The sequence below is a fragment of the Theropithecus gelada genome, chromosome 2 (genome assembly GCF_003255815.1).
Source record: "Theropithecus gelada isolate Dixy chromosome 2, Tgel_1.0, whole genome shotgun sequence".
NCBI lineage: Eukaryota > Metazoa > Chordata > Mammalia > Primates > Cercopithecidae > Theropithecus > Theropithecus gelada.
Window position 1 is genome coordinate 9,967,681 of NC_037669.1, and position 17,235 is coordinate 9,984,915.

The 17,235-nt window shown below is 36.0% G+C and overlaps 1 protein-coding gene across 3 annotated transcripts in view; it reads left to right on the forward strand.

Moving 5' to 3' along the window:
• CADM2 (cell adhesion molecule 2) overlaps window positions 1–17,235 on the forward strand; it is a 1,080,415-nt gene that overhangs the window by 812,790 nt on the left and 250,390 nt on the right. For all 3 annotated transcript variants that reach the window (XM_025377585.1, XM_025377584.1, XM_025377583.1), the window contains one exon: window positions 15,226–15,375. In XM_025377585.1, the coding sequence (XP_025233370.1) occupies window positions 15,226–15,375 (150 nt within the window). The remainder of the gene's footprint in view (window positions 1–15,225; window positions 15,376–17,235) is intronic.

Below are 17,235 nucleotides of genomic sequence, written 5' to 3' on the forward strand. Positions count from 1 at the left end.
ATTTTGTCTTGGTAGTCACACCGGCTATTGGGAATTTTTCCATCAGCTTCCGTGTTCTTGTACAACTAAATTTAATCAATACTGATAATTTATTATGCAATAAACAATCTCAACAATGGCATGCAGGCACTTAGCCTAGTACATAACAACTTCCTCAGTTGTCATTTATTTTGGATCCAGTACATATCTATGAATTATTTGAATTGCAAAGATGATTCAACCAAAAGGAAACTGCTTAGGAGTTCCGGATACTGGAGGAAAGGTCAATAATTCATTATTAGCCCTTTCCCCCCAATGTTATAATGAAGAGACCATTGACTTTGCTGTGAATGTATTTTTTCCAGCTATCATTTTGGAACTATTCTCCAGAATCTGCATTCATAAATGTAAAGAATCAAATATTTTAAAAAATTTCACCTTAACTTTTATTGAAGTTTATTTTAATAATTTAAATTAAAAACACTTCATTATAATTTTCTAATGAACAGATTAAAAATGTAGTAATCCCAAAAAAGGATGCAAAAATATAGTGTTAATTCTCAGTTTGCTTTATTAGAAGTATAATTCTTTTAGCTGATTTATCTGTAGAAATCTGTAGAAATGAAACAAAGTACCAAGTTTCATTTTAATATGTTCCCACAACAGTTTCCACTTAACTCTCATAGAGTACTGTTCCCCTAGATCTAATATGGCACTACAAAGGGCTTGAACATCAAAGCATGTAAACATGGACAAGATGGGTGAAATCAACATTAATGAAATCTTTGTGCATTCAGAAATGATCAAACAGTGGAAAACACATCCTTTTAACTACTGTGTTATTTTAGATTGTTTTTTAAAAAGCTAGTTTGTTCGTTAGGGAATATTGCAAGTTTATTTCTATGTTTCTACGTATTGATCAACACTTAAACAATTAAGGTACTATCATTTGAACACAATGTTTATGTGTTCAAACATATGTGCCCAACATGTCTAAGGCAGTATCTCATGTCTGTCAGAGAATTGAATATTGTATATATGTATACCTCTGCTATCAAGCGCTTTATACATGTCTCACATTCATATATCAACGGTTATCTTGGGGATAACAATTCTGCTATTGGAAAAGAAAATTATTTCTATGATATTAGTCAAAGGAGAAGTTGTATTTATAAAGTTTATATTTCACAGGGGAAAAACTTAAATTTTGTGTTACCACATTTTTGTAGTCTGCCGGGAACTTATTCATTTGAAAGCATACTATTGTTATTCACTCAGATAAATATATATTTGAAAAAGAAAACTGTTTTAAATATAGTATTTACACCCACAGGGGGATTACCAGAAATATATTCTTTTCTCCCAAATAACTATTGCAGTTTATAAGCAAGCAATAAAATAAATGTCCACCATCATTAATAACAAGGAACTTACCAAGCCAATGACATTTTAGAGTGGAAGTAAAGGACACATTTTCCATCAAAGAGTGAGGAGGATGTGAGTATATGGATAACAATCCTGTTTTATACAAACTCAAGCCAGTACAAGATGGGTCTCCATTTAATAGTAAGTATTTTGCAGTGTAAAATTCAAAATCATGAAATGTTTTACCTCTACAAATCAATTATTCCAGGATTTAATGGATTCTTTGATATTTTCTCAATGAATTACTTGACTGTAAACACAATTTTTACAATGATTCATCTTCAAGGTTAAAAATGCTTGACTTAGGGATCTTGATTAAGTCATTCCTTGGTGTCCAAGGGGCATTGGTTCCAGAACCCTAACTATACCAAAATCCAGGTGTACTCAAGTCCCACAGTTGACTCTGTGGAACCTGCTTATATTAAAAGTTGGCCTTCTATATATGTGGGTTTCTCATCCTGCAAGTACCATATGCTCAGCCTGCATTTGTTTGAAATACATCCCTGTATAAATGATCCTGTGCAGTTCAAACCCATCTTGTTCAAGGGTCAACTTTAATTAGAAAAGAGCATTTTTTGATCATGTAAATTGAGTCATATCACTTCTTTCAATGTCTTGCCATTGCGTGTAGAATAAATGTAAGCTCCTTGTTATAACATAACAAGTCCTGCATGGTCTGGCCTTGAACTTCTTTTCTACCTCATCTTGGGCTATGCCATTGTTGTCTGTTGTGTGCCAGTCCTATTGATATTTTTTCAGTTCTTTCAACAGCAAACCTAGACTTTTGCATTAGCTGATTTGCTTTTTGGAATACTGGCCCTGGCCTCTAACATTCTTGACCTCGGACTATTTTTAAATGTTTGGCTCTTTCTCGCCATTTAACTAAGTCTTTATTTATCTCTGCTTTTTTGTTTTTACTTACCTTCCTTAGGCTGTTACTGCTGGGTGGGCAAGAATCATTTCTAGCTGTTCACAGTTGTTATTAGGAATTTCAATTTTTATTGATCTTATGTAATTTAAAAAATATATTATAATTTAGTATTATTAGTGACTTTCTTTACTATATCAACCTTCTAAGACCTACTGGATGAAACAAATATATACGTATAATATTTCCCTTTTTTGAGCCTTAGATTGAAGTTTTTCCCAGGGACTTCAGTTTTAAACAGTTATGTCCCACCCAGCCAATTGCCTCCAGAAAATTGATTATTGTGTGCTCAGCACTATATTCCTCACCCCGTCTCCAGAAGAGTCCTACCATCTGTGTGTTCCTTTCCAGGATATTTCCTCCAGTTTGACATCTCAATTTAGAATTTAGTAGCGTGATTGAGCTTCACTACAAACCAGACTGTGATTGTGGTCATAAATTTCTTTTCTCTGGAAGGCTGCCTCTCAAATGTTCATCAGTTAGCAAGTAAAGCTAGTCAGTTTCAGGTCTTGCTCATTCAACCTGAAAATAATATTCTAGAAAGATAAAATAACTTTATGTATACATAATAATTACCAGGTAAGCCTGTTTTAAAAATCACAGAAATCATTTTAAAACCCTCTTATTCTTTTATATTGCCTTGAGACACATACAATTTTCTTTTCATTTTGAAATTCTTTCCTTTGCTTTGGATTCCTCCACATTACAATATTTGAAGATATATTTGTAGGAGAACAAAAGTAACCTGGTGAACATAAATGTGAGCAACTCGTCGAGTTCACTTTTTACTTGAAAAATCATGCGTTCATTCAATAAACTATGGTTTGAATTTTTGAGAAAACATTGAACATTTTATGGAGTGAATTAAATATGGATAAGTTAATAAAAACAAAATCTATTTTAAAGTTTTCATTTCAAAAATCTATTTTTGTTAGAAATCCTTATATATTTGTATTTATTCTGTTTGACTAATAGCATGGTGTGTAAACAAGTTTGTGTTCATTTTCCATTTTGGCAGGGTAATAAGTAGAAAAGCTAAGAATAGAAAGAATTGACTTTGTACAGATACATGTCAAAAAAGTGTTGAGAATTTTAAAAATCTGATAATGCTTTAAGACATGCTAAAGCAATGCAGCCACTAGGCAAGAACATAAAGCATCCATTAAATAAAGTTTCCTAGGATTTTCTAAGTGCTCTGTAAAACTTGGGATTTCATAAATTAAGAAAAACTTTAGTGATATGGCTGAGTAAAACAAAACTAATGGAAGAAATTAGAAAAATGTATTTTATGTAGAAATAATAACTGTGCTGGGAATATTATAATAAAGAAAGCTGAGGTATCACAATCATGCAAAACATTTTTGAAATGAAGGGGAAGACAATGATGTTATGTTTCACCTACATTACAAATCTCCCCACAGCTGACTCTGATCCTGACAATCAAGAATTAATTCTAAATATAAGTCCTGTTACAGACACAGCATATGGTAGCTAGTTTTGGTATAATGTTATGTGTTATCTGGGTCACTTACTCACAGTCACTGTGTAGGTAAACTGGAAACAACCCAGTGGTTATCCCATAAGTTCCCTGATCTGCTGTGAGCGACCTAGAAAACTATTATCACATTCTGGAAAAAAGAAAGAGGTAAAATTTCTACAGGAGAATTACAATTCTCTGGGTCAGGAGCTGTGGGAGCCACTGTAAATCTGAAAGAGACTTTTGTCATGGATCAGAAGCCAACAAAGAACTAGGGCCAAGCTTCGGGTACACAAGAGTTTCTGCTCCCAAAGTTGGTAGCAGAATGGGCTGCTTACAATGGCCACAGTGAACACCAGGATCTGGTCTACAGGACTGTAAGGGCTGAAGCTGCCAATTTGGCAGTGTTACACTCTGATATCAGGAGGTGAAAGCCCTTCCAACCTTTTCTGGCCTTGCAAGACCCACTGCCGGCCAGCTTTGTTTCTTCCCTGCCTTGGTCTGGCAGTTGCAAACGAATACAGGTCTCCAAAGTACTTCCTGTCTCTATGGAAACTGACAAGCAGCACCAGACTGACGGCCATGCTCCACAGTGGCTGGGCAGAGTGGTGGCACAGAAGGTGGATGCCAGGTGTTGTACTCTAAAAGACAGGCTGAATTCAAAAGGATGAAGTAGAATCAAAGAAAAATAAAATATTATGTGGTTGCCTAGGAAAGTAGACAACTTAAAGTCTTTCAGACAAACCTAAAACCTGCAATAAAATGATTTAAAAAAATAACTACAGAATTCTAAGTATTTGAAAGAACATAGGGGCATTCCAAAAGTGAAAACATTCGGCACTTAATTATCAGTCTTAATTTTTCCTCTCATTTCCTATCTCACATGATAGGGCATTCATTGCCCTTCCCTCAAGAATTAAAGGCCGGCCTTAATGACATTTGTGCTTTTCAGTCCAATAGACTTTAGAATGCAATATGTGCTTCAGTCTACACAACTACTGAGCCACAACTTTCACATTAGAAGGTTATTTGTTTAGAATGCCTTCAGTAATTTAGTGGAAGTAATAGCATGCTATGTGTGCATTTAGATATATTTTTAGACCCTAATTTAGGCAACAAGAATGATCTTGAACTTTCTAAGACACAGGTTCCTTGTATAAATACCCCTTAGCAGTTGACGGAACAGATGAGGCGGGGGAAGGGGGGGAGAGAGAGAGAGAGACAGAGACAGAGACAGAGGGAGAAAACAAAAAAAGCTGAAAATAGTTGAGGGAAAAACTTAAAGAATAGTAGGCTAACATTGTACTTCATTTAAAACTGTGTTGCCTCTTTCTATCATTTCTTCTTGAGTTTTATATTTAGGAACCATTAACTTATTTTGTATCTCCTGATCTATTTAGCATTTGTGTTTTCACAGCCAAGATATAAGAGGACCTTAATATAAGAACAGTATTTTTGTTTAAATGAGGTTCTTGAGAAAATACAAAAATAGTTTTAAAACAACCAAAACATGATGTATGCTATTTGATTCAGGTGTCTATGTCTCTGTTGAATTACATAATTTTGTAGATGAAGTTGACAGTTTTCACTAAGGACAAATATATGCCCAGATGAAGGGTCAAAATACTTGGTATTGTTTATCTCATGAGACTTTTATACTTTATTATTGACAAATTGTGTCTTAAATATTCTTAACGTCTTGTTTTTGTTTGTTGCTCTTCACTGTTTTAAATCTGTTTCTTCCTTTGAAAAAGTTTTGCTCATTTTTAGTAACTAAAATAGTGAGAGGGCTTAACTCCTGTTAAACAGCTCACAACTTTGATTATTAACCCTCCAAAACTACTGACTAACTCGCTTCCTCTCAAATGTGCAAAGCCTCAACCTCTGCTTGTGTGTCTGGATATATTTCGGGTGATTATTGCTCTTGGAGAGCAAGCACTCATGTGCAGTGTGCACTGATCCGCTGCTGTGGCCACATTTAATCTTTAGCACAGGAAGAGAGATGGAGAAAACCATTGCCACCACTCATCATCCAATCGAGATAGCAAGGCTTGAATGACGTTATTTTCGAAAGCAGAGGGATGCTTTGGGATCAGTGTTAAAACTTGCATCTTCCTAGTCTCTTTCAACAATACTTATTTCAAAGATCTCTCTCTACTGCTTTGCTTATTGCTTTTATGCTCTAAGATCACATCATAGCCTGTCACAGAGGTAAGAGTGGCCATAATCTTAGAATTTTCTTCTTTATGTCCTATGTGATAGCATGCTGGATTCTTGGTGGTTAGGCAGGGAAGGCACGCATGAAACATGTGAGGGAGGGACAGCTCTTAACTAACTGAGGTCAACAGGAGTCAAGACTCAGTTCACTTGATTCTGAACTTGATAATTCCTAATGTATTCAAAAAAGGTTTGACCATTCTTTTCCTAATTATATGACAGATGGTAACATTGAAGGAATAATGGCAGCTGTTCAGTCTGCTATTTAAAGACAGGACCAGGAGAATTATTATTTCAGGATATTGAATTATTGCTCTTCATTAAAATGTATTTCATGGCAATAAATTAAGAACATCATTTCTGCATAACCTCTGAAGCTAACTTAAATGGTTTTCAACCACTGGTGTTAGAGAGAACTAAACTTGGCAGCCAAAGGAAAACTAGCAATTCAAGATCACTGTTCACAGAGTAGAGGAAAAAAGGGAGCCTATTTGAAGGATTTTTATTGGAAGAATTGTGGGTGGGAATGGGGAGAAAGCTGAAAATATGCACAGAAGCACCCAAAAGAGATATCAAGGATGAGTTTCAGAGGTGTAAATGTTTAACAACATGCTCTATGGAGAAAATCATTGAGTTGTGGTGTTTGCCAATTTCCCTGGTAAAAATACACCTTCTGTGGTCAATTTCAAGCTGCCAACCTATGTCACTGGGCATGAATTGAGAAGAGTTGCACCTAGTTGATGCTCTGGAGCTGGTGTGAGTCAGCTCTAGCATATCAAGTTTTACTTGGATTTCAAATGTTCATTCACTTATTAAAAATAGGTGTAAAATGTCTAAATGCACCTTTGACATGTTTGACTATAAGCTGTGTTTAGCTTTTATCACAGTTGCTTAGTCAGAATTGAATTTACCTTATTTTCCTGGCCACTGAAAAGTCTCTATTAAAATGTATGTTGGTGCGAGATAAATTGGACAAGGAAGGAAAGGTAAAATACTTTCAGAATCACAGAAGTCCATCTTCATATATTTTCTCAGTGAAGAATTAGTCTTTCTTTTTGCCCTTCCATCTTGACCATGAATAAATGCATGAAACTTAAGTTATCTTGGTAAATTCTACTGTCAAAACGGCCCCTGCAAATGCCAGCCATTGTTTTAAAATGATGCATTTACTTTAGGTGGTGAACGCCTTTTGAGCGCTCTTATTTACTATACAATATGGTAAACAGTGTAGCTGATTAAAAGAGAAAAAACATGTCCCTGTTACTATAACCTTAATTAGATTAGAATCAAGTAAGGGAGAGAGATATTTACACAAATGATAAGAGGAAGTAAACACTAGAAGGAGGGGAAGAAAATAATAAATGTAACTTGCTTGGAAAAGTAGCCAGCTTCTAAGATTCCCAAGAGAAAGTTTTGTTTCTTTTAAATCTTGTCATATGCTTGTTTGATACGAATGACTCCTCTGAAATCTAGGATGGTGGCGAGCTTAGCCAGAGCCAGTATTATTTTAAAATAAGATCTCAATGATATGACCAATGTATGTTAAAAATCCTTGCAGATAGTAAACAAGATCCATACAGTACCATCCGGGGCCGTCTTCTTGCTGGTCATTAAACTCTCTCCTAAAGTATCTAATTACTTTGCAGACTCCTTAGTAAGCTTCTCTTTCTTTATCCATCCTTCAGATGTTGATTCATACAAAGCAAGGCACATAGTAGGTTTTCTAATACATCTATGTAATTCTTTTTTTTTTTTTTTGAGACGGAGTCTCGCGCTGTGTCACCCAGGCTGGAGTGCAGTGGCGCGATCTCGGCTCACTGCAAGCTCCGCCTCCCAGGTTCACGCCATTCTCCTGCCTCAGTCTCCCGAGTAGTTGGGACTACAGGTACCCGCCACCATGCCCGGCTAATTTTTTGTATTTTTAGTAGAGACGGGGTTTCACCATATTAGCCAGGATGGTCTCGATCTCCTGACCTTGTGATCCACCCGCCTCGGCCTCCCAAAGTGCTGGGATTACAGGCTTGAGCCACCGTGCCCGGCCACATCTATGTAATTCTTGAATTAAGGCTAAGATTTTTAAATTTTAAAAAATGTATTTTAATGGACAAATAATACTTTTGCATGTTTTTGGGGTACAATTGATTTTTTGATCCTTGCATACATTACAAAAAGATTCCATAAGCTAAATAGCATATTCATCACCTCACTAACTTAACCATTATTTTTGTGATAAGAACATTAAAAATCTATTATTTTGGCATTTTTGCAATACACAATGTATTATTATCAATTACGGTTACCTGGTACCATACTAATTTTGCTAATTTGAAAAATTAGTAATTTCTTTGGAAAGACTCTAAGATTGAATGGAGATCTTGAACCATGAAGAGTTAAAAGATAAAAGTAGCAGCTAACTCATGCTCTCTTCAGGTTAAAATCCAAAGTAAAAGGCAATTCATAGCTTTGAGACTTTTGACTATCTTCAACAAAGCTTTTGAATTGATTTTGGAAACCACATATCCCAAGGGCATTTAGGAGTAGGAGATTCTCCACAGAAGCTTGCTCTGTATTGGGAAAAACTAAGTTATTTGACTGCAGGGATTTTAGGCTGCAGGTCCTAGGGAACTAAAGTCATACTTCAAAGTCAGAATACATGTGGAGAGAAGATGGAGAGAAGCTATTCTAATCTCCAACCTGGAAGAACAAGGTATAGGTAAACTAGTGTATATTAAGTATCTGGTATGTAAAGGACTCTTACAAACATTAGTTTCTTTCTTGGCTATGGGCCAGCAAGAAAAAATACATTATAAAAGTAAGTTCTCAATAAGATAAGATATTTAGGGACAGCTAGTTATCAGAAATATGTTATCAAGGGGATAAGATATTTAAGAACAGTTCATATTGACATCTTATTTAAATTTGCAATTTAAAGTTTTAAATGATGACTCATTTGTTTTCATTGTTGTCTAATCTACATTTAAACAAACAGGGCTAAAGCCTTTGTGGAAAGATAAGAATAAAAAATGTTGAACTTTCAGAACAAACTCCAAATGGTTCATTGACTTTGTTGCACCATGGAAAAATTGCTTCACCTCCCAGTGTCAGTGTCCCCATCTGTGAAATGAGAAGGATGATATTTTCTTATGGGAATGTTTTGAAAATTGTTTTGTAAATGTAGTGGATGAGATTTTCACAAGCATCACTGCTCTTTTTCCACTTCTTTAAAGAAGCAAACAGTCTTATTTATGTACTGGTTGATCATCAAAATGTCATCTGGGCTGAACTATGTATATTTTTATTAGCAGTTGCGTGCTTTTTATCACTTAAAGAATAACACCCTGATTGCTCAATGGATGCATTACATCAATATCAGGGGCCCAAGAAAAGTGTTTTGAAACCATTTAGAGCTTCATATTGGTGAGCTCCTAATCTCTGGTAATTATTTCTTCTTTCTGTCTTACTTCATGTTTTCTCTGATGTGGTTTTTCACCTCACCTCACTTCACAAGATTGATAGTTCTCCATGTCACCTTGCTAGAGGTCACCTCTGAGCTGAAGGCAAAACACATCCCACTCTGGCTCCTGTTGACTTTCCAGTCAACTATCAAGGAATTTATTCCAGACATCTCCTAACCTCAATTTAAAAACTCCACCCTACAAATTACAGGGCGATATCCTGGGTAGTTGCCATAGTGACTCTGAGAGGTTGGCATTGAAGAGACAAAGCTTCTGATATCAGATTTTTTACGTGATAGGCTTAATTTTGTAAGGTGGTCACGAACCTCTATGCTTGTGTCATTTAGGTCTGTAAAGAAATTTTCCCCTTCAGAGTCTTCTGTCTCTTATGATGCCAATCAACAGGCTTCTGGGTAATAAGAGTCTTTTTTTTTTTTTTTCCACGGGGGAACAGCAGTTATCAAGCATTTTATTTATTGAGCCACAAATAGCCTGTATTTGCACAATAAGAAAATTACCTGTCTGGCCAGTTGTGGTGGCTCATGCCTGTAATCCCAGCACTTTAAGAGGCTGAGATGGGTGGATCACAAGGTCAAGAGATCAAGACCATCCTGGCTAACACGGTGAAACTCCATCTCTACTAAAAATGCAAAAATTAACTGGGCATGGTGGTGGGCACCTGTAGTTCCAGCTACTCGGGAGCCTGAGGCAGGAGAATCACTTGAACCTGGGAGGCGGAGGTTGCAGTGAGCCAAGATTGTGCCACTGCACTCCAGCTTGGCAAGAGAGTGAGAATCAATCTAAAAAAAAAAAGAAAAGAAAAGAAAACTACCTGTCTAAAGCACAAGTGCCCAGTTTTAGGAAAATCTTTTGGTTGCATAACATTAAACATTCTCTTCTATAAAGTTAGGAGAAAACTTGTTGTTTTTTGAATAGAAACCATCTGAGTTTTAGAACTTTGTAATTTTTTTTTTTTTTTACTTTAAGTTCTGAGATATATGTGCAGAATGTGTAGGTTTGTTACATAGGGATACAGGTGCCATGGTGGTTTGCTGCACCCATCAACCCATCATCTACATTAGGTATTTCTCTGAATGCTATCCCTCCCATTACCCCCCTACCTCGACAGGCCCCGGTGTGTGATATTCCTCTCCTTGTGTCCATATATATGTTCCATTGTTCAACTCCCACTTATGACTGAGAACATGTAGTGTTTGGTTTTCTGTTTCTGTGTTAGTTTGCTGAGAATGACGGTTTCCAGCTTCATCCATGTCCCTGCAAACGACATGAACTCATCCTTTTTTTATGGCTGCATAGTAGTCCATGTTGTATATGTGCCACATTTTCTTTATCCATTTAACATTGATGGGCATTTGGGTTGGTTCCAAGTCTTTGCTATTGTGAATAGAGCTGCAATAAACATGTGCGTGCATGTGTCTCTACAGCAGAATGATTTATAATCCTTTGGATATATACCAGTAATGGGACTGCTGGGTCAAATGGTGTTTCTAGTTCTAGATCCTTGAGGAGTTACCACACTGCCTTCCACAATGGTTGAGATAATTTACACTCCCACCAACAGTGTAAAAGCGGGCCTATATCTCCACATTCTTTCCAGCATCTGTTGTTTCCTGACTTTTTAATGATTGCTATTCTAACTGGCGTGAGATGGTATCTCACCGTGGTTTTGATTTGCATTTCTCTAATGACCAGTGATGATGAGTTTTTTTATATGTTTATTGGATGAATAAATGTCTTCTTTTGAGAAAGTGTCTGTTCATATCCTTCACCCACTTGTTGACGGGGTTGTTTGTTTTTTTTCTTGTAAATTTGTTTAAGTTCCTTGTAGATTCTGGATATTAGACCTTTGTCAGATGGATAGATTGCAAAATTTTTCTCCCATTCTGTAGGTTGCCTCTTCACTCTGATGATAGTTTCTTTTGCTGTGTAGAAATTCTTTAGTTTAAGTAGATCCCATTTGTTAATTTTGGATTTTGTTGCAATTGCTTTGGTGTTTTAGTCATGAAGTCTTTGCCCATACCTATGTCCTGAATGGTATTGCCTAGGTTTTCATCTAGGGCTTTTATGGTTTTAGGTCTTAATGTTTAAATCTTTAATCCATCTTGAGTTAATTTTTGTATAAGGTGTAAGGAAGGGGTCCAGTTTCAGTTTTCTGCATATGGCTAGCCAGTTTCCCAACACCATTTATTAAATAGAGAATCCTTTCTTCATTGCTTGTTTTTGTCAGGTTTGTCAAAGGTCAGATGGTTGTAGACTTGTGGCATTATTTCTGAGGCCTCTGTGCTTTTCCATTGGTCTATATGTCTGTTTTGGTGCCAGTACCATGCTGTTTTGGTTACTGTAGCCTTGTAGTATAGTTTTAAGTCAGTTAGTGTAATACCTCCAGCTTTGTTCTTTTTGCTTAAGATTGTCTTGGCTATATGGGCTCTTTTTTGGTTCCATATTAAATTTAAAGTAGTTTTTTTTTTTTTTTCCTAATTCTGTGAAGAAAGTCAGTGGTAGCTTGATGGGGATAGCATTGAATCTATAAATTACTTTGGGCAGTATGGCCATTTTCACAATATTGATTCTTCCTATCCATGAGCGTGGAATATTTTTGCATTTGTTTGTGTCCCTCCTATTTCCTTGAGCAGTGGTTTGTAGTTCTCTTTGAAGAGGTCCTTCACATTCCTTGTAAGTTGTGTTTCTAGGTGTTTTATTCTCTTTGTAGCAATTGTGAATGGGAGTTTGCTCATGATTTGGCTCTCTGTTTGCCTATTATTGGTGCATAGGAATGCTTGTGATTTTTGCACATTGATTTTGTATCCTGAGACTTTGTTGAAGTTGCTTATCAGCTTAAGGAGTTTTTGGGCTTAGACGATGGAGTTTTCTAAATATACAATCATGTCATCTGCAAACAGGGATAATTTGACTTCCTCTCTTCCTATTTGAATACACTTTATTTCTTTCTCTTGCCCGATTGTTCTGGCTAGAATTTCCAATACTATGTTGAATAGGAGTGGTGAGAGAGGGTATCCTTGTCTTGTGCCAGTTTTCAAAGGGAATGCTTCCAGTTTTTGCCCATTCATTATGATATTGGCTGTGGGTTTGCCATAAGTAGCTCTTAATGTTTTGAAATATGTTCCAGCAATATCTAGTTTATTGAGTGTTTTTAGCATGAAGGGGTGTTGAATTTCATCGAAGGCCTTTTCTGCATCTATTGAGATAATCATGTGGTTTTTGTCATTGGTTCTGTTTATGTGATGGATTACTTTTGTTGATTTGAGTATGTTGAACCAGCCTTGCATCCTAAGGATGAAAATGACTTGATCGTGGTGGATAAGCTTTTTAATGTGCTGCTGGATTTTGCTGGTGGTCCACTCCAGACCCTGTTTGCCTGGGTATTACCAGCAGAAGCTGCAGAACAGCAAAGATTGCTGGCTGCTCCTTCCTCTGGAAGCTTCATCCCAGAGGGTCACCTGACAGATGCCAGCCAGAGCTCTCCTATATGAGATGTCTGTCAACCACTGCTGGGAGGTGTCTCCACCTCAGGAGGCATGGGTGTCAGGGACCCGCTTGAGGATGCAATCTGTCCCTTAGCAGAGTTCAAGCACTGTATTCAGAGATCCACTGCTCTCTTCAGAACTGGCAGGCAGTAACGTTTAAGTCTGTTGAAGTTGCACCCACCGTTGTCCGTTTCCCCAATGACTCTGTCCAGGAAGATGGTAGTTTTATCTACAAGCCCCTGACTAGGGCTGCTGCCTTTCTTTTAGGGATGCCCTGCTCAGAGAGGAGGAATCTAGTGAGGCAGTCTGGCAACAGAGGATTTTTGGCACTGCAGTGGGCTCCACCCAGTCTGAACTTCCTGGAGGCTTTGTTTACATTGTGAGGGGAAAACTGCTTACTCAAGCGTCAGTAATGGCAAGCTTGAGAATCCCAGGTCGACTTCAGACTGCTCTGCTGGCAGCGAGAATTTCAAGCCAGTGGATTTTAGCTTTCTGGGCTCCGTGGGGGTGGGATCCACTGAGCAAGACCACTTGGCTCCCTGGCTTCAGCCCCCTTTCCATTGGAGTGAACAGTTCTGTCTCGCTGGAGTTCCAGGCACCACTGAGGTACAAACAAACAAACAAACAAACAAACAAAAAAAACCAAAAAAAAACACTCCTGTAGTTAGCTCAGTGTCTGCTCAAATGGCTGCCCAGTTTTGTGCTTGAAACTTAGGGCCCTTGTGGTATAGGCGCCCAAGGGAATCTCCTGGTCTGTGGGTTGCAAAGAGCATGGGAAAAGCATAGTATCTGGGCCGTATAGCACAATCCCTCATGGCACAGTTAGTCACGCCTTCTCTTGTCTAGGGGAGGGAGTTCCCTGACCCCTTGCACTTCCTGGGTGAGGTGACACCCCACCCTACTTTTTGCTTGCCCTCCATGGGCTGCACCCACTGACTAACCAGTCCCAGTGAGATGAACTGGGTATCTCAGTTAGAAATGTAGAAATCACCTGCCTTCTGCCTTGGTCTCACTGGGAGCTGCAGACCGGAGCTGTTCCTGTTTGGCCATCTGGCCCGGGAATCCCCGCTAATAAGATTCTTATGCCAATAGTTCCAGCATAACCTCAAGTGGTGCTTGTAGTAATTATCAAATCATTACAAAACTAAAGAATAAAAAGGAAATACGTTTCATGGATGTGATTAAGTCATTACAGTGTTCTTGCATATGTAAGTTATCCTTGACTTAATGAACTACCTTGCTTACATAATAATATTTTAACCTGGTTCTAGAAAGTCATTCTTACCCATGTTAATCATGGTTATCAGACTTAGCAGAGTTTATCTTCAGATCATCTTGCTGAAGAGAAATTTATGTATTATGTATCCATGTGCATAAATTTTGTTTAAACTATTAGAATTGCGCTTATTAAGTACATTTGTTACATTAATTACTTTAATAAATTAGTAAAATGCTTAGGAAGAGCAAAACCTTGATTACATACTGATGATATCCAAATTAACAAGGGTCATTTAAAAATATGTATTTTCTGATTATAAAATAAATATGTATTACTTGGAGAAAAACAAGAAACTACAGAAAGGAACAAAGAAGGGTATTAACCTGTATCACCTAGGATTAATCATTTAAAACTTGAATGGATATCCTACACTTTTCAAAGAGTACTCCCACTGTTTTATACAATACATTATGTATTTCTAAAAAGAGCTAACTCTACAAGAAAACCTAGTTAAGTGGGATTCTTTTTTTGATTTCCTTTATCAGAAATTGAATCTAAAGTTTTAGTATCCATATTTCAAAAACTTTATTCAGGATTATAAAAGCTACCAGGGAAGTATTTTATGCTTCCTCTACTGCTCTAGAGAGTTCAACTTATCCAAAATTATTTCAGTGCCTTATCTTCAACAATGACCAAGTCTAGTACCATATTAACTAACGCAAAGCCTAGAGAAATTAATAATTATAATTACTATTTGAATATAAATCTTTATGTATGCCTAGGAGAAAAAAAATTTCCTAGAACATGTAGGGAGTACAAAGGAGTCTTAATTATATGTCAATGCTGTTGTTCTCTGAAGATTTTCAATTATTTTTCTGTCTTTTGTAATATATAGTTTTGTTGTTGTTTGGTTGTTTTAAATTTTATTTTGCATGAGAAGTTAAGGCCAGTGTAGATTTTAGGCAGTTAATCATTTTATGACTTTCATTTAATCAACATTTTTTTAAATCCCCTTTTAGGCAGCCAAGGGCAGTTTCCACTAACACAGAATGTAACCGTTGTTGAAGGCGGAACTGCAATTTTGACCTGCAGGGTTGATCAAAATGATAACACCTCCCTCCAGTGGTCAAATCCAGCTCAACAGACTCTGTACTTCGATGACAAGAAAGGTGAATACATTTTCTTTCAAATGTTTTAATCGTATTCTAAAATATCCTAATTACAATAAATTTACTTTTCTGAGATGATTCAAATTATTCCTTTTGATTACCAAACTGCTGCTGCTTGTATTTAAACATGTTAAATATTAAATACTTTAGTTTGCAAGTCATAAACACCAAAGATAACCTATGTCAACTTTTTAATAAAATAAACACTTTTAATTCTGTTTCAAAAATAGTTTTATACCTTCTCTTAACAACCATTTTCTTTCTAGATACCATATTTTCTCACTCTTGTAGCTGTTTTGTTTATAGTTTGAGTTTTTTTTTTCTTTCTCCTGATAATATAATATTATTTTTATGAAAATCAGTTTTATATATTTGGAAGATACAATATGATTTTGGAAAGTTTAATGATTTTATGTTCATGAATTTGCTCTGAAAGTAAGAATTGTAAAAATGATTCACATAATGTTGAAGTATTTCATGTTTCCAAAATAAACTGAAATTAAGAAAGAAGCTGTCTTTTTAAAAGTTGAATTGGACTTCATTAACTAATTTCAGCTTCTTACTGGATAATAGATTTTGATTAAATATTCCCAGAGAACAAAGGAAATTCATGTTACATAATTCAAGCAAACAACTAAAAATGTACACCAAATATCTAAGCCTTCATCCATTATTAAATGAAAAAGTGAGTTCATAACTGTAATGAAAATATGGGACTGTTGCTTAAGATACATTTATATTATATAGGATATAAATAACTATTTATATATTAGCTGTTCTTATTCTTAAAATTGGCTATTAGTCTTAATATATTTTTTAATGAATCTGTGTAGGTAATAGTAAGATAACTTCAAATCAGTTCCATTTAAACAATTAAAATATCACATACAGTCTAATAAATGTGCTCGTCCACCTTTAATATGTATTCATTGTATTTGTTCATTGTTATGATGGTTTTTTTAATGTACTCTAGATTTAAAATGAAATCTTTAGTTTGTTTTAAATATTAAATATATAATGAAGGACAGATGAAGTATCTAATTCATTTATTTGATAAATATTTATTGAGAGTCCCTTTGTACCAGGCATTAAAATTAGGGAGCAGAAAGTTAATGGTATCTGCCTTTTTGGGAAATACAGTCTAGTGGAGGAGACAGACAATAAAGAAACATGCAAATGAAATTCATTTTATAGTACATTAAAAGGGGACAAGTGCTATGCAGAAAAATGAACCAGAGATAGAGGAAGTGTTAGGGTCCTCCAGGGAAACAAAATGAATAGATAGATAGATAGATAGATAGATAGATAGATAGATAGATAGATCAATTGATCTATATTTATTTTAATAAATTGGCTCAAGTAATTTTGGGGTCCTGCAAGTTTGACAAATACAGGGCAGGCTGGTAGGCTGGAGACCCAAAGAGATTCTGTTGCAGTTCATGTCCAGAGGCAGTGTCAGGGAGAATCTCCTCTTCTACAGGGGACTTAGAGGACTTCACACTTTCTCATAAGGACTTCCACTGATGGAGTGTGGCCTATCCACGTTACGGAGAATAATCTGCTTTACTTGAAGTCTACTAATTTAAATGTTAAACTCATCTAAAAAAACACCTTCACAGAAACATCTAGATGATTGTTTAACCAAACCTCTGGGAACTGTGGCCCAGTCATATTGACATTTAATATAAAATTATTAACATATCGACAGTTAATATAAAATTTACTGTCATGGAGGGTTAATACCTAATACTCCAGTAGAACTTTATTATTTAGAAAGAGATTTAATTTACAGTTTTAGTTTTCTTTCAAACAAATGAAGTTCTATTAGTAAAAAAAAATCAAATGCATACACAAAGTCAC